The following is a 26,843-nucleotide window of genomic DNA, read 5'->3' on the forward strand; positions in this document are numbered from 1 at the left end:
GAGCACCCTCATGGCTCTTTGTCCCTGGCTGGACAAAACCACGGCATACAGCCACACCAAAGGCAAACTCAGAATAGTTAATATGGTCAGTAAAGGTGGCAAAACTGGTAATGCAGTGGGTTTTGAGGTTTAATGGCAAAAAATGGATGCCCTAATTCTGGTTTTGATTTTTGGGTCTTGTGGGGGGAATCTAGGTATTTTTCAGAGGAAAAATAATAAGGATATATCTAGTTGCATGAATACTCATCTATGCTTTGGAAGTCATCCGTTATCTCTTTCTGGCTGAGAAAATACATTCTCTCCACTCAGAGTTATTCCAAGGTATGCCTGGCAGAGAAAAGACCTGGAAATGGTGAACTGAAAAGACTTCTGAGTTGAACAATAAAGACAAAAGGACAGATCGGTAAGGTGGGAGTGTAGAGCCTCCTTCTCTGGAGGTTTTCATAACCCACCTGGACACATTCCTGTGTGACCTGATCAAGGTGGACCTGCCTTACCAGGGAGTTGGACTAGATGATCTCTAAAGGTACCTTCCAACCCCGACCATTCTGTGATTCTGTGAAAATTGTTGGGTGCTTACGTGTAAACACAGGGGTTAACATTCTAGTACTTCTAGGAACATACTGAACCTTCAGGATTTTATGAGTGTTACAGGTACTATTCCTACATGTATGTACCTACTTGTCAACAGCCAGTTGCCATGTCTGCAAACAGTTGCTGCAAATCCATATATCTACATTTTTGCATATGAACTCAGGAAATACTTTTTGATGATATATGTGGGGTGAATTTTGAAAAAAAGAGGCAAAAATTACTACTAAGCCCTAAGCTACTTGGTCTTCCTTTGACAAAAGTCTCACAAACTTCAGTGAGGCTTTGCTTGGATTTGAGATTGTGCTACAAATAACACACTCCTTGTCTTATTCTCCTATACATCCCTACCTTAACACTGGCAAACCTCTGATGAGTAACAGGACTGTCAAGGGAGATTTCAATGCATTAGTGCATTACAGAAATGTTGTGTCCATACACTCTTAACCACACAAAGACATCATTTCTTATGGGTACTCAAAACAAATGCAGTCAGTGCTAAGTGCTTAGAGAAATATTCAAAGTTGCAGAGAGTGATTGGGTGCTACATCTGAGGCTCAGACATTCTTGTATTAATAATGTGTAGAAGTGTTTTCTATGAAGGTAAATAGCTATTTGAGATATAACTTCTGTGCTTCTTATCAACTGTAAAGACCAAGGAAAACTGCATTTTACTTTGTTTTCAGAGCACAAGCTATTGAGACATGGCACCACAGTGGGCTTGTGTGAGGATCTGAGGCTGCTAACAAACACAGGAGTAGGTTAGACTGAGAAGGCTAAAGCAGTCTTTCTGCAATGACTTTCAATAACTGACAGCAATTAACTCTGCTAGCTGATATCATTCTTACGCATCAGAGTGAATGTTGCTCAGTGTATTTCTAGTGGAATCTCTTATGACTCCATTAAATACAAATCTTTTGCCCAGCCTACATCCTGTCTCTAGTATCTTGGTTTATAAATGGGTAGGACTAGTCTCTAAGCAGAAAATCTGTGAATTTTGTGGAGCCTGTGCAAAAGCAGCAAACTGCTAAACATAGCAGGATAAATGGTAACTGCAGGGCACATGCTCAGACCTGTAGCTCAAATGCCTCTTTGTAGCCCTAGAGGAGGAGAATAAATGTGTTAGCAGTAACATCTGAAAATAGTCTTTCTGATTATCGAAAAGAAACTCAACAGGTGCAAGATAGAAGTGTGTGATTACTCCACAATCTCTTTTCTTGCCTCCATTTACACTTTATTTTCATTAGGTAAAGTGTAACTAGTCATAGTATTATTAGAATCATAGAATCATAGAATGGTAGGGGTTGGAAGGGACCTTTAGAGATCATTTAGTCCAACTCCCCTACTAAAGCAGGATCACCTAGATTAGATCACACAGGAACACGTCCAGGTGGGTTTTGAAAACCTCCGCAGGTTTTCACACTCCACACACTCCCTGGGCAGCCTGTGCCAGGGCTCCCTCACAGAGAAGCAGCTTTTCCTTATGTTTAAGTGGAACTTTTTGTCTTCCAGCTTTTGTCCATTACCTCTTGTCCTGTCACTAGACAATATAGAAAAAAGTACTTCCCCATCCTCTTGAGATACACCTTTTAAATACTTGTCTTAATGAAATCCTCCCTTAGTCTTCTCTTCTCTAGGCTAAACAGCCCCAGGTAAAAACAGTTATTCCACTTGGAATCTGCTCAGAAAGAGGTTGATTAGTGCTGGGGAAAAAAAATGTAAACACAAAGTGTGTTTATACACAAATGTGTTTACTTCCACAAAAAACGGATGCAGGGACTCTGTCCTTTGCACATCCCACTGTGTTGGAAGTCCGTGTGAACTCACTGGGATGAGAGAAGACCCTGTATTTTAGGATAGGGAGCACAGTTGGAGGAGTCAAGAGAGGAACCTCCTACCTGCTCCCTGCCTTCAGCCTTTACTAATTTGGAAGCAGAGGTTTTAATAAAATCAAACTCAGAGAGCTCATAGCAAAGGAGCAGATAACCACATCAAAATGCTGGCAACACTGTGATGACAGAGCAGGTTTCCACTGACAGTAGGAAGGAAGCAGATCACACAAATGCTGCTTCCACCTATTTACGAAAGATTACTCATGACCAGCTTGTTTTTGCTTTCACTGACAACATGTGGATTCATGGTACTTTGCCTTCAGTGGAAAAACCCAGGAAACAAAGAGGTCAGATGATCTTGGCACCTCCAGCCAAGCATGCTATTGACAGATACCTGGTTTAGATATTACTTAGCTGGAGTTGAGCCCAGTAAACTTCACAGGCATTATTTGGCAGAGCAGGGTTCCCTGCACTGCCACATTCTCACGCAGAAGCTGATAGGCACTGACCTTACCAAATCAGTAGGGTTTACACAGGAAGTGAATGCTGGTATCCAAAAGCTGTGTTCACCCATCAGGGAACAGATAGGAGCTATGACCACAGTGATGAGGTTAATTGGGATTCTGATGCAGGAAATCAATATGGCTTTTCTTCTTTTGCCTTCCATACCTGTCAGGGGCTGAAGTCTGTGAACAGCATTAACAGTTTCACAGAATCAGTTGATAACAGACATACTGTTGTAGGCACCCAGAAGATCTTGGGTTGTAACGCAAGAGGTGGAGAGTACAGAAGAGGTGGGCTCGGGGTGGAGTGAAAGGAGGTGCTTGTGCTAGCAGATAAAAGCGCATGGCACAAGCAATAAACTGGAATAAAGCATCATTCATACTGAGTATGCAGTGGTCTTGTCCCCTCAGTGGTTGGTGAGCTAAGTGATATATGCAGGCGGCCTGGTGATGTTGCTGGTAGCGGCAACAACATACTGCTCAGATAAACCATGCTCTGACTGAAGCAGATGGCATTTGCAATAGTAACTAGATAATCCGGGGTTTTAATGACTTCATTAACATTATTGATACAGTACTTCTTTGATAAATGAGCTTTTAAAAACATTTCCTCTGCTACTAACTATAGTTTGAAGGATGTCTTCCTTTAGATTTCTCTCAAGTGTGTATGAGTGTATGTGAGTTTGCTTGAGCTATTAATACCTGTCTTCTTAGCTAAGAAAAAAAAAAGTGTGAAAATCTGCTGTCCATAAATGGAAATTTCAATAAAAGACAGATAAATGGTGCAATAAAAGTAATACTGCTAGCTATCAGAGAGAAATCAAATTTATTTTCTAACAAATTAAATAGTCCAACTAACTGCCAGCCACACATTCTAAAATAAAAGTGATCAAATTCTTAGGCAATGAAGACAATACAGTAGCGATAATATGTAATTCACTGAAATTTTGGAAGTACTACCAGACATCTTTAGTCATGTCACTGTAGCTGACATTCTGATTATGAGCTTCAGTAAAGTACCAGTTTTCATTCCAAGTATTTTAATCTACCCCATGAAGACAATTCTATCAGTGCCAGACAACGCAGGGAAGGAGATTTACTAGAAATCTGTACGGTGTCCTAGCCCTTTGTGGTGCGTAGTGAGGACAAGAATAATTCTGCATTACCTTGGCTGTGTAAGGGTTAGTTGTCTGCATCAGACCTAGTGATCCCATTTCCTCTCTACAGTCAATTTAGAAAGAAGCAGTTCTAGACGTACTTCAGTGCACTTGGGCATCTATCTTAAATTTCTATTAGGAGTCAACAGGGCTGTACTCTGTATATGTCTTACTTTTTATTACACCATACAAAACAATTGTAAAGGAAACAAAATGTTTCTGCTACATTTTCTATTTCCCAGCCTATCTGAAATGTTTTCTGCCAGTTACTATTACCAAACTGCCCAAAAACATCCAACAGGCATCTGGCATAGTAATTCCTCGTCTTAGCAAATTGTCCAGACACACAACCTACTTTTGAATGGAAAGGATTGTATACGTATGTTGTAACTAACAACAATGTAGTGCTACTTCCCAGTTTAATCTGGTCTCTATCGAATAGACCAGTACCTTTAGCCAGGTTAAGTCAAGATAGCTCTACTGAAAACAACAAAGCCTTTGACTCACTGAATTAAACTTTTAGTCTTTTATAACAGTTAGGAGATATAACGAAGGTGGATCACAGACAATGAGGCTGAAGACTTTTGTAACAGACTGAATGTTAATGCATATCATGCTTACTCTTCAGCTCCAAGGTATCCACCCTTTCTGATTAAGGAATCGAAGAGGAAAATCTGAGCTGTACAATAATTCAGTAGCTCTGAATTCTGCCTTCTTTCAATGCAAGCTCCTTGGCTCTAGTGGTTCTGACTCTGAGGTTCACCTCATGACTATTTTTAATGCGCTCTACAGAAAATAGTCAAATGCAGATTTCTTGAATCGCACATGACATTTTGAATGATATGGCTCTACTATACTGTCAACCCTGACTGTTATTCTTCCCATGAACACAGTAGTTTGAGGGAAAAAGAAATGTCAGAATTGATACATGAACATATTTTTAAGAGAACTGAACCTAATCCAAACAAAATTCTAACTACAATTGAATCTAAAACTTTTGGAGCATGTCAAATATAACCAGCATCATGGAGTGAAACAAGATTCAGTAAAGTACAATTAAATCAATATTTTCAGCTTTAAAACATCTTATGCTATCAACATGACCAAATTATTTCTATGCATTTCTCAGTGCACATACAACATTCTTAAGGTGTAAGTCAGATGTGCTCTTTCCAAAACCTCAATGAACTTAAGCCTAGCTGTCCACTGTCTAGGAACATAGCTTTTCTGCCCTGTTGACTGAGTCATCCATATAACTTAAGTCTAAATATTTAAAGAACTATACAGACTTTAAAGTGGCAAGCAGAAAAATAAACTCTTGTCTACCTGGCAGATATCAGCCTAGGTATTTTTCTCACTACAAATTTTGTTTTAATTTAAGCAAGCCTATCCTTATGTTAACTAACAAGAAAAAGAAGCTTTCCTATGTATTTCACAATCACAATGGTAAAGGTTAGAAGGGACCTCCAGAGATCATCTAGTACAACCCCCCCACTAAAGCAGGTTCACCTGGATCAAGTCACACAGGAACACATCCAGGTGGGTTTGAAAACCTCCAGAGAAGAAAACTCCACACCCTCCATGGGCAGCCTGTGCCAAGGCTCCCTCACCCTCACAGGAAAGAAGCTTTCTCTTAAGTGGAACTTTTTGTGTTTTAGCTTTTGTCCATTACCCCTTGGGCCATCACTGGACACAACAGGAATAAGTGTTGCCCCATCCCCTTGACATACACCTTTCAAATACTTATAAGTATTAATGAGATCTCCCCTCAGTCTCCTCCAGGCTGAACAGTCCCATATCCCCACAGCCTTTCCTCATAAGAAAGATGTTCCAGTCCTCTGATCATCTTGGTGGCCCTGCACTGGGCTCTCTCCAGAAGTTCCCTGTGCCTCTTGAACTGGGGAGCCCAGAACTGGACACAGTACTCTAGATGAGGCCTCACCGGGGAAGAGCAGAGGGGGAGGAGAACCTCACTCAACCTGCTGACCACACTCTTCTTAATTCATCCCAGCATGCCATTGGCCTTCTTAGCCACAAGGACACATTACTGGCTCATGGTTAGTTTACTATCAACCAGGACTCCCAGGTTTCTCTCTTCAAAGAAGTCACTCCCAGCTTGTACTGGTGTGTGGGGTTGTTCCTCTCGAGGCACAAACTCTGCACTTGTCCTTGTTGAACCTCAGAAGGTTCCTCTCTGCCCAACTCTCAAGCCAGTCGAGATCTCACTGAATGGCAGCACAGCCTTCTGGTGAATCAGACAGTCCTCCCAGTTTGGTGTCATCTGCAAACCTGCTGAGGGTACACGCTGTTTTCTCATCTAAGTCGTTGATGAAAATATTGAACAAGACTGGCCCCAGAACCAATCCCGGTGGAACTCCACTGGCCACAGACTTCCAACTCGATTCTGTGCTGTTGATCACCACCCTCTGGGTTCTGTCATTCAGCCAGTTCTTAATCCACCTCACTATCCACCTCACCATCCACTCATCCAAACCACACTGCCTGAGTTTTCTGAAGAGAGTGTTATGCGAGACAGTGTCAAAAGCCTTGCTAAAGTCAAGGTAGATGACATCTGCTGCTCTCCCCTCATCTAGCCAGCCAGTTATGCACTCATAGAAGGCTATCAGGTTGGTCAACAGGATTTCCCCTTCGTGAATCCATACTGAGTACCCTGATAACCACCTTCATGTATTTAGAGATGGCATCCAGGATAAGTGGTTCCATCACCTTTCCAGGGATGGAGGTGAGGCCTATAGCTTCACAGGTTCTCCTTTCTTCCCTTTTTGCAGAGTAGAGTGACACCTGCCTTCCTCCAGTCCTCACGCACCTCAGCAGTCCTCCACGATCATTCAAAAATTACAAGAGTGGCTTAGCAATAACATCAGCAGCCTCCTCAGTACTCGTGGGTCCATCCCATCTGGTCTTATAGATTTATGAGTGTTAAGCTTGTCCAACAGGTCTCTATCCTATCTCATCCTCATCCACCAAGGGAAAGTGTTCCATTCTCCAGACTATCCTACTCTCTTCTGCAGACTGGGGCTCCCAAGGGCCAGCCTTGGCAGTGAAGACTGAAGACTGTGTTTCCTAAATAGCACATGGCCATTCATGGCTGTGATCCAGTCATGGGAGCTGTCCCACCATGTCTCAGTAACTGCAATGAGGTCATGGCCCTACATCCTCACCCACATCTCCAGTTCCTCCTGCTTATTCCCCAGACTGCGTGCATTGGTGTACAGGCCACACAGGGGCTTACTCCAATACACAGGTTTCCCTGGATGGATGCAAGGGGATCCTCCTTCATTTGACACTCCCTCTAGGCAGTCAGCGTCTGCTTCTTATCTTGGTGCAGGGCATTTCCTGCCCTGGCCTGTTTCCCTGTTAGATGGGATGGCACATACTTTGCCATTTTGTACCCCATCCCCAAAGTCCTTCAGTTTAACCTTTCAAACTCAAAACTCATCAATTTTTGATCATTTTACTCCAGACAATTTACTTTTAACTTGTAACTTGAAATCTTTGCAGTGGAATGGTAGTACCAACATCTCAGATGGCTTGTGTGGTGGCTAATGTGACTGGTACTGGCCCTGATGTGGCCACTGCTGATGGGCTGTTTTCTTCATTTTCACATCTGGCTGGGCCACGGTTTCCTCAGGACATATCAGACATGCCACACAAGGATAAGCCCATCTGATAGTTTCTAGGTGTGTAGGAAACAGAAGGGCAAAAACCCAAGAAAGCTCTTCAAAGTACTCTAAAATGAATTTATGCTATTGCATTTATACTAGTTATTGCATTTATGCAATATTCATTTATTTATGGTATTTATGGCATTTATGCTGTTCCATAAGGCTTGGAGGCACAAGTACAATCATGTTGCTCAGGAATGGAAAACTTAATACATAAAAATAAGTAATTTCCTGTTTGTAATTCCAAACATACCAGATACGCAAATACTGTGAAATTTCATGCAAAGTACATTTGATTTCTCTTCATTTATGCCTTCTCCTTCATTCCAAGACAGTATCATGATTTCTCAGACTCTCTTCATACAGACAGATGTGTCCCTTAATCAGAACTCAATCACCAGATCTACACTAGAAGTAGCTTAATAAAGCAGTTCAACATCACACTTTAATTTCGGAAAATCGGTAAATAAAAACACCTACTCCAGTGCAGGGGTAACTTTTATACTACAAAGCTGGCGAGACTTCTGGTCACACATTTCAGTGTATGATAAGCATGTTCAAGGCATTTTTAAATGACAGCAGTTGTAGTAGTATGGGAATATAAATTTAAACTTCGACCATCGATTCTTATTAATGTTTCCAATTTTCATATTCATTTCTGTTATCCATGTGCTGTCTTCAACTGCATGACACGGCTCCTTTGCTGTAATTGAACCAATCAGGAGCCATCACTGTGAAGAACATTGTCAGAAATGGAATGTTCAGTATGACTGTCATCTCAAAATGACTCATTCAGAGTCCAGGTTACAGCAATAGTAAAAACTGATGGCTGCTGTATTTAATGTTCCTTATTCATACTCTACGTAGACCAGTAACTTTTGATTACTGATGTTTAGCTTCTTTCCTTATATTGTAAGAAGGCAACAGACATAAATACATTCTTACTCCTATGGTGGTTTCTCTGCTGATTTTGTTGGATTTTGGTGCTTTCTTTAGCTGATAGGTACCTGAAAAAGTTTTCAATACACCCGGGTACCAATATGATCAGACAGCAATGATAAAAAGAACTGCAAATAAACACTAAATACTATGTTGACACAATCTTTCTGGGATGTCAAACATAATTTCCTCCACCAGCCACTTAGTGGTCAGAGAAAATTTGCATTCGGAAGTATTGCCAACGTCACTTTTTTCAAAACACAGGTGTTAGTCTCAATGTCAGCAGCGACCATCAGTCCCAATGTCAGCCGTATCCACAGTCCCCACGTCAGCAGCGGCCTTCCTCAGCCCCAGTGTCAGCAAAGGCCCCTGGCACTGCTGCAGTGCTTTCCCATTTGTGTACACTTCACCGGAGAAGCGGCAAGACGAGATCTGGCACAGGACGTACCGACTCAGTGCCACAGAACTGAATCTCTTTCTGTGTATTTTTAGCCTTTTCGCGGCCGCCTGGCTCAGCCGCGATTCCTTCGCTGGCAGCCAAGGAACCATTAACCCTTTGATGTCAGGCCCTCTCGGAACTGCTCTCCTCGGCGCTCATGGCTGTCCCATCGGAAGGCTCCCTGTGCCTAAGGCGACAGCGGTTCCGAGATGAGCAGGATCTCTATCATTTCGGCCGCGGAGCCAAACGGCCCGATTGCCGGAACCCTCGTCCCGCTGCAATAGCACCCCGCCGGAGGCCTGGCCCGAGCCTGGCCGCACCGCCTCCCGGGGTGGAGCTCGCGGGCTCACGGCCTCCCCACGCTTCCTGGCCCGCGCGGCGTACGGGAGCCGCAGTCTCTCGGCGGGGCGGGGCCAGTGTCCTGAGCGCGCGCTGCTTGAAAGCGCCGAGCGGCTGCTGAGTGCTACAGCTGAGCGGAGCGCAGCCCGGCCCGGGCCCTTCCTCCTCTTCCTGCCGCGGAGAGGTACTGGCTCGCGGCGGTTGTCGGGGAACGTGTGCCCCCCGCCCTGCCCCACACCTCACCCCCTGCCCCGGCAGCGGCTGCCCGCGCCGAAGGAGAGGCGGCGGGGGGCATGCCATGCGGGAGGGCGGCCCTGAGCCGAAACAGCGGCCCCGCATTGGGAGAGCGGCCTTAGAGCTTCTCGCCGCCGCACACGTACAGTTCCCGCTGCCGGTACGGGCGTGCTGCCCGGCTGGGGGGGGGCGTCAACGGGGCCTCGCCATCTCCTGGCTGAAGCGGCCCCGGGGCTGGTCCTTGGCTCCCTTCGTGCCCCGTCCCGATTCTGCTGCCCGGCGAGGCTCGGCCTGCCCCGGGGCAGCCCCGTCCCCGCTGGTGCACACACTGCCGGCTATGGGGTTCTGCATCCCTTCGGGCCGCGGCAGACAGCCTCGGGAACCGGCGGCAACTTCCCGCCTTTCTGCTCGGCATCGTGATCGGGCCCTCATTGTGCAAAGATCGAGTCTCAGCCTTGTATTCCCGCTTTTCATTTTCTTGACTGCAGTTTAAGCGGCATCATGGGGATTCAGGGCCTACTGCAATTTATCAAGGAGGCTGCTGAGCCTGCCCATGTGAAGAAATACAAAGGGCAGGCAGTGGCTGTGGACACGTACTGTTGGCTGCACAAGGGCGCTTATGCGTGTGCTGAAAAGCTGGCCCGAGGAGAGCCAACAGATTTGTAAGTATTTGTTACGTTTTGGTCTTGCCCCTCTTACAAATTTAAGCTTCAGGAGCTTGACGTTTCTTGAGCTAAAAGCTAAGTTAAAGCAGCTTCACTTCTTACTGTCGCTTCTCAGTTGTACTCTTTGGAAACGTTTGCTATAAGTATATGCCTTTCCAACTGTGAAAATTAAATATTGAAGTCTATAGTGGGGGAAAAAAACCTCAATCAAATATTTTCTATTAAAACACCAATAGGCACTTTTTTTTTTTCCAGTGTGTTGTGCTCTCAGTTATAAGCCAATCTTTGATGAGATTCTGTAGATGCAATTAATATGTCTCAAGTTTAGTGTTATTTCCAGGAACCTTTTTTGCACAAAGTGATAGTTTGTAAATACTGCTGGCACAAGTTGTAGCGATACTGAGGAATTCCAGTAGTGTTGTACTCTTAATAAGGTGTAAGTTTCTTTGCTTAACGTAGTATGCTTTAAGAGTGGCTTTTCTAATGTAACATTGATTTCTTACTTACACAATTATATTTCTAAGGAAAGAAACAAACAAAAACTGTGGTTATATTTAAAGTTCAGCTTTGGAGCTTCAACCAGACTTGCATGAGTTATTGTCCATTTCTGGAAAACTGGGTTGAACTCTTGGTTTAGATCAAGTATAGTTTTAAATAAAGATGAATTTTTATCTCTTCAGAAATAAAGCTACACTGATTAGTCTAGTCAAACTTCGCTTATGAAACTTGCATTGGAAGCAAGAGAGACTTGATGGTTTACAAATGGGCTGAAGTCTTTAACTCCCTCTTCTGTTAATATGGAGTTTCATCTAGTGCTGCTACCTGCCTCTGAAAGTAGTACAGATTCCTCAGAGTCCTGAGAATAGGATACACTTCAATTGAGAAAGAAATTGACTGATAGGAGAGACATTAATAGTCACAGGAACCCTTGGAATGTTTAAATTGAATTACGTGAAGATTTTATGACCAAATCTTGTTTCTGTCACATATCAGCGCTGATCTTAGACTGGCACATCGTAATGCAGAGAGCTCTGTCACCCTTTAAAATTCATCTACACTGAGTTATTATATCACTACAATCCTATTTGTTTCTATCTTTCAAAAAGCACAGTTATTTTTCAATTTATGTTTTGTAGCTCTAAATCCAGTACTCATATCCTTAGAACCTAAGTGCTCTGAAGTCCTGCTCTCCCTCCCCTCCCTACCCTTGCCAGAAGCACTTGCTATTTTGACCAGTGACTTTAAAATAAAAAACAAATTTGAATTGATTTTTTTTTTTGTCCCCTGATGAGCCTTAATCCAATGCACACAGTGTTTACAGTAGCTATTAGATTTTTAGTTCTGTGCTGCTAATGAAACGGACTTGTGCAGATCTGTAAAAATAACAAGTAAGGAGGTCAGAGATCCAAGGGAATACATAAAGTCTGGAATTCCCTACAAATATTTTACTAAGGGTTGATCTTGGAAAGCAGTGCAAGATTACCTCCTTGTCCACTACCATGTTCACTGTTAGTACAGTTTGGAGAACTCATGTCTTTTGGAATATTTTAACTACTGTGCATGTATTTTTGCTATGGGATGGTATATTTACATGTCCATAGCATGTATCCACCATCTGGAAAGGAGTGGATAGTTCCATAAAAGGTTGAGTACCCCTTCACTCCTCTAACTCTACAAAAGTGCATTTGTTCTGCCTTTCACAAGGCTTTGTGGAAAGATGATGTACTGTACTTGTCTGCCTCCTGTTTCCCTGGCCCTTATGAACTGAATTGCTGAAAGGAAAAAAAATTATGCATGTCTTAACAAAGTTTTTGGCAGTGTCGAATCCTAATGTAGCAAAAACAAAACAAATTATACTCAGATTTTAATTTCATCTTGTGTAGATATAGGGAGCACTCAGTCTGTTTTCGAGTTAGGAGGTGTAACATTTCTCTTGTGAAAAAAACAGCACTCAGAAGTGTTATTACTCTTTTTGTGATGCTGGGAAATACATGGCCCATGAAGATACTTGAAAAATAATTAGTCCTAAACTTACAGTTCTTCTTTCCTACAAATGGAAAATATGCAACAGACTTGTGCTTAACAATCTTTCTTTTCTTTTGTTATTGTTGATACAGTTATGTAGCTTTTTGTATGAAGCTTGTTGATATGCTCCTCTCATTTGGAATTAAACCAATTTTGGTATTTGATGGATGCACCCTACCTTCTAAGAAGGAAGTTGAAAAGGCCCGACGAGAGTAAGTATGGAACCATATTCATCTGCAAGCAGAGCAATGTATTTAACACTACAATTCATTTTAAAAGATAAAAAAACTCAAACATCATCTAATAGAAATATCTGCTAAACTTTCCTGCAATGTAGTGTTATTTCATTTAATTTACATTTTAAAATCATACAAACAAATCTTCTTAGAGGTTTTGTTCCAGAAATAGAAATGCACTTCCTCTACAAAAGTGCTTTCATTTATGAAGGAGGTGAACCTCTGAGCATTAGTTCCTGTAGTACAATTAAAGGCTCTTAGTTTATCTGCTTTTGTGATCTCTAGACAAAAATATTTCTTCCCAATATAATGTTATTTAAAAATACCATCTTATTCATGTATCTCTACAAATAAACAGATAAACTTTGGATTCATATCCCTATATAGTGAGACTTCTTAGTGAAGTGAGAATCTTTCACTAGTGTTCTACATTTCTAAATTCTCATGGGACTTAGACTTCCTTCAGTGGGGAAAGAACAATTTCCGGTATTTTCAATTAAGTAAATGATGCTTTCTGTCCTCTAAATCAGTAAGTATCTAATGTCAGATACTCCTAAAGTCCATTGACTTTATTTTACTGCAACCAGAAGATGGGTGCATCTCTTCTTTCACACTGCCGATTTCACTTCCTGAGTTGTCACTGTTTTCTGAGAAAACATAATAGATTTCAACATGCCAGTCTAACTGTTCTTGTGGATACAATGGTACAGATAGTCTTATGTTTTAAAAAGTTATGCAATAGAACAGATTTGAGAAGTGTTCATTACTTGCTCTTTTAAATGAAAAATAATGAATCGATGAGTATTTTTGTTTATCTTTCAGGAAGCGTCAAGCCAATCTCCTGAAGGGAAAGCAATTGTTGCAGGAAGGGAGACTGTCAGAAGCTAGAGAATGTTTTGGACGCAGTGTAAATATCACTCATGTTATGGCTCATGAAGTTATTAAAGTAAGTTGTCAGTGCTGTTGATACAGACTGTTTTACAAAAACCTCCTCAGTAGTTGGCATGTTTTACTGTCCTTTTGTATGACTACATCACCATTTCTGCGATTTCTTCTGAGCCTCCTAGTTGTTCTGCATGCATTGGATTACGTTAGGCAGAATTAACTAACTTTAACCTCACTATTATGCCTGGCTGTATAAATAATGATGATGTGTCTGTTGAGATACATCTCTTCTTGCTACTTTCAACTGACTTTGACAGCACCAGTGGTTTTACATTTGCCACGCAACAATTTTTTTTTCTTCTCCTTGGCTGATTCCTAGGAATAGACAACAGAGAAAAACATTGTGTGCTTAAAACCTTTCCAGTAGCTTTTTTTGTTCTTTCACTTCAGTCACAGGATCTTTATCAAAATAGCATTACGTTTGTTCTAGTGCAATTTTCCTTTGTCCAGAATAGAACTTGCACAAGTTTGAAGCTGGCATCTGTGGTCAAATATAACGAGCCTAGTGTGAGAGGTCAATGTAGGAAAGCTTGTTTTTGTGAACTAGTCTGTATACTTCTAAACTGTTTGACACTTGAGTTTTGAATATGAAGGGGAGTGTGTGATCAAAAGATTGTGGGTTCAGTTTTTTAGGGTGGGTTCTTGTGCTTTCAGATGTCTTAAAAGTAATCACTGAAAATCAATGCAAAGTACTTGTCTGCTTCATGTTTATGTACAGGCAGCAAGAGCCCGGGGAGTTGATTGTATTGTTGCTCCTTATGAAGCTGATGCTCAGTTGGCTTATCTTAATAAGACTGCCATGGTTCAAGCAATAATTACAGAAGACTCTGATCTTTTAGCTTTTGGATGTAAAAAGGTATGGAAGAAAATACTAATTGCCTTCAAGTTTCTCTGATGTCTTAAAAAGCAGAGTTTTACGTTTCCAAATGCGTTTCATGTATGGATTTGCTTTTCTACAGTAAATGGGGGAAACAGAAGAGGTGGAAATAGCACTGAGCCTCTGTAGTTTCCACCAAGTATAACAAAGTAGCTTATGTGGGTGAAAATGAATATTTTCACTTCCTCTTAATTTCTAGGTGTTTCTGAAAATCGACAAGTTTGGAAATGGACTAGAGATAGATCAAGCTCGACTAGGAAACTGCAAGCAGCTTGGAAATGTGTTTACAGAAGAGAAATTCCGCTACATGTGTATTCTTTCTGGTTGTGACTACCTCCCGTCAATCCATGGAATTGGGCTAGCCAAAGCCTGCAAGCTGCTAAAATTAGCCAACAATCCAGATATTATAAAGGTAAACTTTTTATTTGCTTTGTGTGTTGGCTGCTTCATTGGAAATATAAAAAATTTCTGTGCTTTCAGGAGAATGCTAAAAGGAGTACTTTTTTACTTCTGTTGTAGAAAGATGCCAAGCCAAACTTACCCGAATGTTGAAGTTGTTATACGTTTCATGAAACATACCAAAGTAAACTGAAATAAAGAATTGTTCTAATACTAATATTACTTAAATTAGCTTACTGTATTGTCTTAAGTTACTTGTTTGCTTTAGTGACTTTTTTCCTTTTTTTCCCTCTCACCGGCTGTACACAAAGAACTAAGATTTTTAGTTTTAAAGTATTTTTGTATTGTGTAAAGCAGACATCAAAGCAACTGGTTTGGTTGGCTTTTGTGGAAATAAAAAGGGAATGTTGAATGCAAATCACGATTTCCTTTAATGTATGTCTTTTTGAGCAAAATGTCAGGTTTTAGCAATTTGAAAAACTTCACTTAGTAATTTGTCATGTAATTCATCACTGCTCTTTTCCAACAGTTTTGAAACAATATGAGAGAGTTAAAAAGATATGAAGTAGTCCAACATTACATGTTCAAATTCTTCCTTTTAATGAGATGAATACATTTTCCTGCATTAAGATGCATGGCAAGAACACAGTTGGTGTTTTATTCGGAGAGGAGAAACTCTTCCTGTAGCAGATTGATAATGCAGGTTATGTTCCTTTGAAGATCTTTTATGTGAAGCTGGGAAATGTAGAGGTCAATGAATGATTAGGATTTTAGAGTAATGCAGTCACAATGTATAAAAGCAGCTATCAGATGACTATGTAGTCCTTTACAATGAATAATGGAGGAGGGGGGAAAATCTGATAAGTTTTATTTTTTAATGTCCTAAAATACCCACATATTGCTTGTGTGTTCCAGTTAAGATGACAATAAAATCAGATATGCATTAGTTTTAACAAATACTTCTTAGATGCTCTATTTCTATCCAGTTTTTTATTTGTTTGTTGGATAATAAGCATTTATAGGAGTTTAATTGTGTAATCTGTGTGACTGTAAACAACTTGAGTGGGAAAACAATACACAAAACTTCTTTTTTTTCCTTTGCCTGTTTAAAGTTGAATTTACATGTTGTAACAGGACACACATTCAACATGTAATTGCAAGCAAAGATGTTTAATTGAAGTGTATTTAACCTTTTGTGTAACCTATGAAATAAAAGTTAACTTTTTTTAACAGGTTATTAAGAAAATGGGGCAATATTTGAAGATGAATATAACAGTATCAGAAGAATACATACAGGGTTTTACTCGTGCCAATAATACATTCCTTTATCAATTGGTTTTTGATCCTGTCAGCAGAAAATTAGTTCCTCTGAATGCATATGAGGATGATATTGATCCAGAAACACTAATTTATGCAGGACGGTATCCTTTATGTTGAAACAGAGTGGGCGAATAAGGGTGAGCAGATGTAGCGTCTTATAAGATGATGTACTTATATTTCTTTTTTTGGGGGGAAGGGGGTGGGCGGGGAGTGCTTTTCCACTCCATCAATTAGCTGTTGACTAAAGCCTGGCTTTTTTTTGCAGTCTTAAAGTGGAGGGGGGTTTTGTTCTCTTTTGCTCTGATTTTAGTTGTCAGTTACCCCCTGCACTGTTTATCATTGACATGTCATTTTAGGCAGAAGTTACTGATTTTTGGTTTTCTTTTTTGAAAACAGCTTGTTAAATACAGATTATATTTAAACTCAGAGTCCCTTTTTGACTGTTTTTAATTTCTGCCTATTACCTCTGTCAGTTTAATTCTTGCAATCTGCATTCAACTAATTCCCTAATCTAAGCATTTCCTGTTTTAACAGTTAACTGTTCCAGTAAAACAAGTAGCATTTTTTCATATCTGTGCAGCATAAATTTCAGAATGAAAGATGAGAAAAATGAAGCAAGAGAGAGAATTCCTGAAGTAGTTACTAGCTTTGTATATTCTTCAAGCCACCTGATTTCTGGCATTTTGAGAAATTAGGAAGGAGAAAGATCTTTCCTGCTGATAATTGGAGGTTTTTGTTTTGACTTTTGCAGTTTGTAAAGCACTGCAGGTCTATTTCAACTGCTGTTGTATCAGACTGAGCCATGAGGAGTAGTATTAATGTGTTTGGTTAATATTCTAGCAATGCTTTTTGGCACAAAAATGGGAAAGAGAGCTAGTCTAACTTTCCTGCTATGGTCCTTGAAATTTGATGAAAATTCAGATATTTTCCCTTAATACAATGGGAACAGACACTTTGGTGATGGTACTGCTTTTCAAATTGCCATTGGCAACATTGATATCGACACAATGGAACAAATTGATAATTATAACCCTGACACTGCACAGGTAATGTCTTTGTTCTGAAAGTCTATATTAAGATTTTTATGTGGGTCTGAGCATTCATGGAAAAATATGATTGAATGTTATCTGCAACTACATTGGCAGTGAAAGGTACTCCCACAGACATATTTCTCATTCTTTGTAAAGGTAAAATCTCACTTTTTGTGGCATTTGACTTTAATGTTTATTTTGCTTTTAGACTTTTTTGGTAAGTCCTTAATACTATTGACAGAAGTAACTGATTTAAAGAAAATTCTCAAAAGAGATTGAAATTTTTCCCAAATATAAAAGTCTAAGGAAAGCATTTTCCCAAATTAGATTTTCTGAATAAAAATAAAATTTAAACTTTTAATTTTGCCTAAGCACCAAGTTGTTTGTGCCATAGCAGAATGAGCAAGTCATGTCACCACAGAAGATTAAGAATTTGCATGAAAAATGTGAGAAATGTAGGAATAAAGAGAAAACTGTTTATGTGGAGTATGTCAGTAATCGAGTGCAAATGTTGAAATGTTTTTATAGGCTAAATTGGGAAATCACAGTAGAAGGCAAAATTGTTAACCTATGCTGTGAATTTTTGTTTGTAGCCTGGGCAGAAGAGAAGTTGTGGCTGGAACGACAGACCTGATAATCATGTAAATAGCATTTGGAGCAGAGACTACAAGCCCATCCCTAATGCAGATACTGTTCCTCCTAAAATGCATTTACTAGAGAAACCGACAACCAAAGGCATGGAGAAGATAATTAATGTTAAAGGGCTAAAACTTCCAAGCAAAGAACTGTTGGCAAAACGGCCAAGGAGTGGTATGTTTTTATTACAATAAGTATACAAATAACAGTGGAAGGCCATAGAGAAAGCAAGGATTTTGTCTTGGGCTTGATGGCACAAGATTTGAGAGGCTTCACTTTTATTGTCTGTATTCCATTTTCAACAAGTTGCAAGACAAACCATGATCTAGATCATCTCCGAAGGTCCTTTCTAACCCCTTCCATTCTATAATTCTATGATATTAAAGCCTGCATAACAGTTTAGGGTGGCACCACTTTCAGCAGCACTTGATTTTGACTTGCTGTAATTTCTTTAATTTGCTAGAAAACTTAGCTGTTTTCAAGTTTGAGTTTTCATGTTTAATGCCATCTGTTCTATTTTTAGATATTTGTCTTTTATGTCCATCTTTTCATTTCTTAGCAACCATTATAGTAGTCTGTTTTCCCTGCAGATGATATTTGAATAAACAGAAAATTTAAAGAATGTTTTATATATTCTAACACCATGCTGCCCATGTCCCCTGCTATAGGTATTCTTTACTCCGGCTTTCCCCAGTAAATCTGTTCTATGTTGTCTTCAGTGGTGTCGATGTTATATGTGCTAAAGTAAACAGCCTGAGTCTGTGGGCTTTTAACAGAAGGGACACTTCTTTGTTTCAGTTGTGTTTTATCTGATATGTTAAGTGTTTTCTCATGCTCTGCTTCCTTTGCTTTCTGATTATGCTACTAGGGATCCTTTTTTGCTATTATTACTCCTGATATCTTCCTACTTCTTGATTTATCATAATTGGTTAGTTTAACAACCTGCCTTAAGTCAAATTTAATTTTGCTTAGAAAGTTAGAAAGCTATTTTTCAGGCTATGTACTAGAAAAAAACTGTGTTAAAGACTTTTAAACTGTAGTGTAAGTAATGTTCCTACTAGACCCTTCTAAATGTTTTTAAGCCTATGAGCATATTTAATGCAATGCTCTGTCCTCATAACTAGTTAATTCTATAACATGCTTCTACAGTGATGCTTAAACTGTCTTTAAATTTAGAAGAAATCTCTGATGGAGATCTGTTGAATCAATATGCATTTTCAAAAGCAAAAAAAATCAAGAAGGAAAGTGGTCATGATGGTCAAGCACAAAAGAGCGTCTCAGCAATACAAAGCCTTGATTCTTCAGGAAATTCCAACACTGAGGAAATCTCTAAATCCCTGCCTAAAGTTAGGAATAAATTTGCTTCTTTTCTACAAAGGAAAAATAAAGAGAATGATGCTGTAATTGTTCCAGGAACAAGAAGCAGGTATGCTTACATTGCATGTTTTAATAAGTATCAAAATAGTATTTGCCCTCCTGGTTATTGTGAGAACCTGAGCACTGAAAATGAGAAGGAGCTACCTTGGACTTTTCAGGGCAGATGTGTTAATGCAACTGAGCTGTGATCGAGAGAGATCCCTTTTTGCTAGGCTTGCAGTCTATGTGAGAGTTAAATATATGGATTATTTCTGCGGTGAAAAACTGACATTAAGACTGTGAGACTACTAAATACAGTCTAGCCTCTAGATATCAAAGCTAATTAGGAATTGGCTATATTTACTTTCTGGGTAAAGGTCACATGATGTATCAAAAAAAAAAAAACCAAAACCAATATCTACTTTGTGCCAAATATGTAAGCAGTTGGTGAATAATGTTGACAGGATTATTTGTTTCAGTAAAGCTAAACCTGGTCATACTGTATGACAAATACCTATTCTTATCCCATCCTGTTCATTTGATGCTCCTGATCTCTGCACTATTTGAGAAGAAGGATTTGGGTTTTGTTAGGTTTTCTAATTGGCTGCATGTTACAGGTTTGGGGTTTTTTTTTTAACATATTTGGCCACAGCTGTTTGAACTTGTCTTGCACAGAGTTATCACAATTGTCTCCCTTATTGTGAAAATTTTATCTTAACTTTAGTATTTTTGAGTAGTTTAATTTTGTAGAACAGTCTTAATACTGATCTTATCTTTAATACTCACCTGCCCAAACTGAAAGTTTTGGTAAGTTGCATAAAAAATTAAGAGTTGTCAGTGATTGTAGGTTCTTCTCTAAAGCAGTGCTCAGTTTCTTAAAAAGCTCTGACTTGTATTTACTCTTAGGAGATGCTGCTATAGCATGGAAAAAAGACTAGATAGCTTCTAGTGTCCTTGATAAGAGGTTCTAAACTGTTTCACTACTGTTTAGCTTTATGATAATTTATATATTCTTTAGTTTTGTAGGATTCCTAAGTGTTACTTTTTGTAGTGAAGAACCTTATTAGCATTTCAGTCTGTGAACATATTTACAGATGCTTTTCCCCCCTCCTTTTTTACTGTTATCTGCTAAATGCCTCTATGAGGGTCTAAGATTTTGCCTATTGTCAAAATAATTTGCATCTGCAAGTGTACTTCAAAAATAAAATTGATGGATAGAGACAGTTATTGAATTTTGGAGGTTATATATTCAATTACAGTAACTTTTTCCCTTACATTAACTTTTTTTAAAAATCTTTTTAGGTTTTTCTGCAAAGATGCAATTCTCTTTGATGCTGGCTCAAAGAAAGATGATGATGATCTGACTCAAGGTGCTGAGTGGGATTGCCAGAAAAAGGAAGTATATCATGTAGCAGAAGAAGTTTCTCAGTTTTCAGAAACTGAAAAATCAACGAGGACTCCCTTTACACCTCCTGGAGAAACACCAAAAAATTGCTTTCGGTGGTTTAGCAGCCTCATCAATGGTTCAGGAAATCCTGGTCCATCTCGTACTGTATTTTCACAACAGTTTCACCAGCAGGGAAACAACTGCATGATATCCCAGGAAGATCAGATTAATGGGGTACAAATAGAGAGTGGGACGGTGTGCAGTGAATTGGAGGAAGAATCCACCCCCTTAACAGAACTGGAACAGTCATCACAGTCTCAAAGGTCTTGTGAGCCGTCAGAATGCAGTTCGGAGTCTTCAGAAATACTGCAAGTGTCTAACGACAGCTCAGATGCCAAAGTAAGAAAGCTAGACATTTTTTTCAGCATTTGCTTTCATGTTAAATTATAAAAGAAATCAGGTAGCAAACTTTTCTCTTCAAAATGATACCCTGCAGATTAAGTAGCTTGTGCTTAGAAACTTGTCAGTAATTAACATAATTCTATAGAATGGATTCATGTACTATCTTAAATCAAGTATGTTCTCTGGTTTTATTTTGTCTTCAGTCTTGCTATTGCTATCACTACAGTGAGTAATAAAAAATACTTGGTAGGTTAGCTATTGCTTTCTGTTTTTGTTAGTCCTTGAAGTCCTTTCAGAAAGTATGTGTGTCAACATAGCGTTTCTTGCTGAAAATTAACCCAGGTTTTTGTATGTCCTTAGAATTGATGAAAATATTTTACTTTATAAAGTATATAGATCTAGATATACAAAACATACATTATGTAAGCAAAATACCCAACTTATTTTAAAACAAAATTCATTTTCTATTGAAGGAATCTGACTCCAATGCAAAATTGGCTACACTGTTTTCTCCCTTTCAAACTGACAGAAAAAATATGATCATAAAGACCAAGGTAAGATTTCCTTTATTATGAGCTCTGCTAAACTCAGCAAATCAATTTTTGCTCTCTACTAGTTCATTCTAGAACTCCTAATGAAAGAATTTTAAGCACTGCACACGTTGCCGTGAAAAAACTGTATTCTTGTTTGTATCTATCAAAGCTGAGATCAACTATAGCTGGGCCACCTATTGATAGCACAGTTACAACTTGTTTGGGGATTTTGAACACTTCAGTATTAAATAAGCCAAGCTAATACACAGGATTTACGATGCAAATTACAGTCACATTCATAATGCAGATACAGTCACAAGATGCAACGTTATTTCAGTGCTTGTCTTTAAGTCTGCTAGTTTAGCAGTCTCCTTCCTCTATGACTAGAAAAAGCATGCTTAAACTTCAAAATCTGGAAAGATTTAAGTCAACCCTTGGAAGGACAATCAATTTTTCTTCAGTTATTTTTCCTGTTGCTTAGTCACCTAAAATTTGACTTCTATGTGATTTCTTAGATGTCTAAGAATCAACTTATGTCACTTGTCTTTGTGATGTTTCTAAGAACTTTACCCATTTGTCCAGCTTACAAAGCCTTTATGACTCCAACAACAAAAGTGATCAGACTTCTCAGGCCTTGTCAGTAGAAATGGCCAAAAGATGCTTTTGTCCTTTCTTGTATGCCTCTAAATATGTCTTCCTGGTAGCTAGACTGAAAAGCTCAAACTTCTCTCTGCCAAACACAGATATTGCGTGTGTCTTGTATAATGGTGACATCATGTGGTCACTTTTAGTAGTGCCTGTCTTACATTTGAATTTACATCTATTCTGGAACACCAGATTACAAAAATTTATATTTTTTCATTAGATTAACATTTTTGCCCACCACTCCTTAAGAAGACTGAGAAATTAAATGAAATCATCTTGGGATTCAAAACTTTATTACTTGTTTTTTGAGAATGCTTTTGTCTGAAGAGCTCTAAGCTTCCTGAATTTTTTTAATGATACTTATCTCACCTCACAACTCCCATACTGTATATTCCCCAGTATTTAGAATATTCTTTTTCTCTATATAGTTCTAGGGTGAGCAGAAAAAAATCAAACAATCTGCTGAAGATGTGTGATGACAGTAGGATTGCTTCAGAGCAAGCAGCTAGTATGACTTCCCTCACTTATTTCCTTGAATAATAACAATTGAATCACAGAAGGAACCTTAGAGATCACAAAGTTCCAACCCCCTGCCATGAGCAGGGACACATTCCACTAGACCAGGTTGTCAAAGCCCCATCCTCCCTGGCCTTGAACAAGTCCAGGCTGGGGCACCCACAGCCTCTCTATTTAATTCTTAACGTTATCTAAATGGGGAAATATGAGTATTATGTACAACCTAAGGGTCCTAAACTAATCTTATGTAGCCAACTGTAACGTAAGAACTTCTTATAACTGTAACCATCTCTTCTGCAGTATTACTTGTTGATAATTATGTTTCGGTCCTTGGTGATGACAAAAACTAAAATAGCAGGCTAGAAGGGAGTGATCACTTTAAGAGCTGGTAGTTGTGAGTGATTCATATTCTACAACAAATTGTCAGAATAGCTCAAAAAGTAAAATGTTTTAGTGCTAAGTGGTTGCTTCCCCAAAAATTGGGGAAAACTGGAAGCATCTCTTAAGGCAGAAGAAAACAATGGAAAATATGAATAAGCCAACTGTGGTCTTTTGCCACTCAAACTTGTTTGCAAAAGAAGTTATGACTTAGTCTAAAAGTACATCACATGTTTTTAATTATTGTGCTATGATTATGCACCTAAAACACAAATGGTAGGAATGATCAAGTAGATAGCAATAGGTGTAACTTATAAAATGTGGCAAGCTACATGCAGAAAAAAAATCCTACAGATTGGACTTTAGTGTGTTTCTTCTGTTGTTAAAGTTATTCCTTGTGTGTGAATTTTTGCCTTCTCGAACTTATCAGCAATGTTTTATCAGTATTAGGAAGTATGATGGCAGCAGTCAGAGTAGCTGTCAACCAGTTAGCCTGATACTGACCTCAGAAAAATAGCAGAGATATGAGAGATTGGTTAGGGATGAGAATATGAAACGTAAAAATCACACTGACTGACATAACTGTGGGTTAGATCATGTCAAAATGAGTTTCACGTACTCATAAATATGAATAAAACCAAATTCACTAGTTGAAAACTGGTAAGTAAATTGAAAATGAGACACTTTTTTAAATGTTAAGTAGACTAATGATAGCTAGACTAAAGTATGTAGCAAATCCACATGTTTTTCTTCTAATTGATGTGTTCCAATGTAAGTTTATTGGATTTGAGAGATTCTGTCCAACCACAGGTGTTTTGAGCTCGAGGGTTGTGAAGTCTACTTCTCTGGAGGTTTTCAAAACCTGCCTTGATGTATGCCTGAGAGACCTGATCTAGGTGGACCTACTTGAACAAGGGAGTTGTATTAGATGGTCTTTACAGGTCCCTTCCAACCTCTACCATTCTGTGATCTGTGAAGTTGATTAAGGTCCAACTTGATCTAATGGTCCTTGAAGTCAACATACTGATATCTCTGCTCTGCTGAGGTTTCATGAAAAATGGAGTCATAGGTATCGCAAAGAGTGATTCTATAAAGTAGTTTCTCTTAAAATTCTGAAAGCTGACCTTGGAAAGATTTTGGTTATGCTACCATGTAAACAGATGAGAAAACAAGTACTCAATAGAGTGACCTGCATTCAAAAGAAATGTGTATTTGCAACCTCTCAGAATATGAAGACCTATGGAAATTGATTTGCTAGTTCTTACAGCTGCATTGTCTGATGTGTTTGAGATGTTTTTAGAAGATATCTAAATATACCTCCTCATGGCAATTCAGGCTGCATTATCTCAACACAATGTCAAGAACTTTATTTTTTTAATGATAAGCTTTGCAGCACAATATCTGTTGCTTACAGGTTGTCATTCTGTTTGTGGTGTAATGTTAAAATCTCACAGGTTCCTGGTTTACACAAACGCAGTTCTATAGGCTCACGCATTGTAACAAAGCTTAAGCCATTGATACCAGCTAAGGTAAGCGGATTAAGCAAGAAATTGTCACCTGTGCAGAAGAGAAATCGCTGTGATGCTGAAAATAAGCTGGGACTGCAAGATGCCATTAGTGAACTCCGGAAAAACTTCCAATTTAAAAGGTGAGTTGCTTTAGCCCTTTATATAGCACCCTGTATACATCTGTTTTCCCAAACAATTTTTAAAGCAAACTCTACACATCTCCCTCACACAAATCAATAAAGATAATGGCTTAAGACTGGTATTTCCTATATACAATTTTTTTCCCAAGCTTGGTAGAACTATGCATTATGATATATGTGTAAATATTCTTCTAATTATTCTTTCCTTTCTAGCCAGAAAAGCTCTCAGCTAAAATTCAGGTATTGAAGTAGTGCAATTAATTTTACATAATTGATATGTTTACCATTGTTTGACATCAAATACCAACAGACATTTCTTAGTATAAATGCAAAACCTGCATAAAAGCTACCAAACTTAATTTAATATAACATTGTTTCTTGATTTAACTTGATATACCTCACATTTTGAGATGGCTGACTGCCTGCTTTCAAGATGACGTTGAAGTGACGAACTGTTTTTGTTAGCTGAAGTCTCTTGTAAAGAGACATTTTTGCACATTATAAAATGATGCTGTTTTCCCTTGTGCAGATGACTTGGCGTTTCTACATGTATCTTCAAGGTTTGCACTTGAAGGATAAAGTTTATTTAAAAAAACTAATCAAGAAAAAGCCACAAAAAAACTCCAAACAAAAACTCCCACTAAAAATTCACAACAACAAAAAAAAAACCACCAAAATATTTTGTCAGTATTCTAACTTGTACTAGGCTCAGGTAAAAACTTTCAGTAACAAAGCTTTCTCAGCTCCAAGTAGCAATTTCAACTTTGAGTAAGCAAGTCTTATTATTTAAATAGAATTATTATTCTCATCATCCTGAGACCAAATGTAAGTAGGACAAAAGTATTCTCTTTGCATTGAGTAGTAAATGTGAAACTGGTGAGCACATGATTAAGTCAGATGAATATATTTTAATATAGCCTTATGGCTATTATGAACATACAACTTATTTTTGGTTGAAATACATTACTTGTGATACTAACATTTTTAGGGATCTTACTTTTTATTATCCTTTTGATGTGGGTTAAGAATTAGAATCTCAAAGAGAAAGTGGAAGTGTTTGTGTATGTACTGCTTGACCTCTGCTTGGGAATATCTGACCAGAGTTGTTCACAGGAGGAAAATTACATGTATTTTGATTTATCAGAATACAGGCAGATAGAAGAGTGAGCCTAGGTGGCACTCTGTGTTCCTTTTCTCTGTAGATGGTTCCAAGACTTGACTCCCAACGTCCATATATTATCCATCCAGTTTTCGTTGGTCTGTGACTTCTGGCTATACACTGGGGCTATGTGTTTTTGTAGATACTGCTTAGTTTTGTGTATATAGAGTCTGTGAGCTTTTAGGGGATACTTTCCTTGATTTACTTCACAAAGAGGTGATTTTCACTGCCTCTAGTATTTATTCTGTTTATTGTTTTCCAGGTTTTAAAATGGTTTTAGAGTTAGCTTTATGTCTTAAGAATTATGTTGTCTAATGACAAATAAATTGTGGGCCACTAATCTGCTCTGTCCAATCCCTAAGTCACAGGATATAAATGACACTTGTTATTCAGAAGACTTAAATGTTAAGGAAGGATGTGCAACCTAGAGTTGTTCAGTTGTATTGAAACTGAGATTAAAGCTTGCCATCACAGTGTTTTATTTTGGGCCTGTTTACAGAGGAGGGGGTAGTTAGGTGAGGGATCTTGCTATGTTTTGACCTGTATGTAGTCACAGGCATGCAGTTAGAGACATATAACACTTTTGTCTTTGTGGTTTTGTGCAGAGAGTATGAAAGACTTCCTTCTTGCAAAAAGTCAGATCCATTGTCTCCAATCAAAGATAATTTACAGCTCACTCCTGAAACAGAAGAAGAAATCTTCAATCATCTGGAACGTAGTCATGTTCAAAGAGCTATATTCCAGTGAACTGTATGCTGTACACAATAGGATGTCTTCTTAATCATTGTTAAAATTTAAATTCTGGACATTTCATCAATATAGTAAAGATGCTTTGAAAGCCAGCTATGTATTTTAGTCTGACTAGTGATTTGTCATCTTTTTTTATAGAAATGTGAATTGAAAGGTACAACTCTATACTGACTGGAATAAAATCCTTCAGGTGCCTGTGTTCTTTTATTCAAAAT

General features: G+C 38.8%; 1 protein-coding gene across 1 annotated transcript; it reads left to right on the top strand.

Moving 5' to 3' along the window:
• The first annotated feature begins 10,221 nt into the window (after positions 1-10,221).
• On the top strand, positions 10,222-26,625 carry EXO1 (exonuclease 1). The gene is made up of 13 exons (XM_061990255.1): positions 10,222-10,382; positions 12,503-12,622; positions 13,469-13,592; positions 14,310-14,447; positions 14,668-14,880; positions 16,101-16,288; positions 17,137-17,233; positions 17,812-18,028; positions 19,025-19,280; positions 20,513-20,969; positions 21,473-21,553; positions 24,526-24,719; positions 26,484-26,625. The coding sequence occupies exons 1-13, from the start codon at positions 10,222-10,224 to the stop codon at positions 26,623-26,625; spliced, it is 2,388 nt and encodes a 795-aa protein (XP_061846239.1).
• Positions 26,626-26,843: the final 218 nt, after the last annotated feature.

Source organism: Colius striatus, chromosome 2 (genome assembly GCF_028858725.1).
Source record: "Colius striatus isolate bColStr4 chromosome 2, bColStr4.1.hap1, whole genome shotgun sequence".
Lineage (NCBI taxonomy): Eukaryota > Metazoa > Chordata > Aves > Coliiformes > Coliidae > Colius > Colius striatus.

Excerpts from the sequence above, each read along its gene's own strand:
- EXO1 (XM_061990255.1), top strand. The coding sequence starts at position 10,222 with ATGGGGATTCAGGGCCTACTGCAATTTATCAAGGAGGCTGCTGAGCCT. Across the intron at positions 13,593-14,309 it reads TGGCTCATGAAGTTATTAAA|GCAGCAAGAGCCCGGGGAGT; the intron begins GTAAGTTGTCAG and ends GTTTATGTACAG. Across the intron at positions 21,554-24,525 it reads ATATGATCATAAAGACCAAG|GTTCCTGGTTTACACAAACG; the intron begins GTAAGATTTCCT and ends AAAATCTCACAG.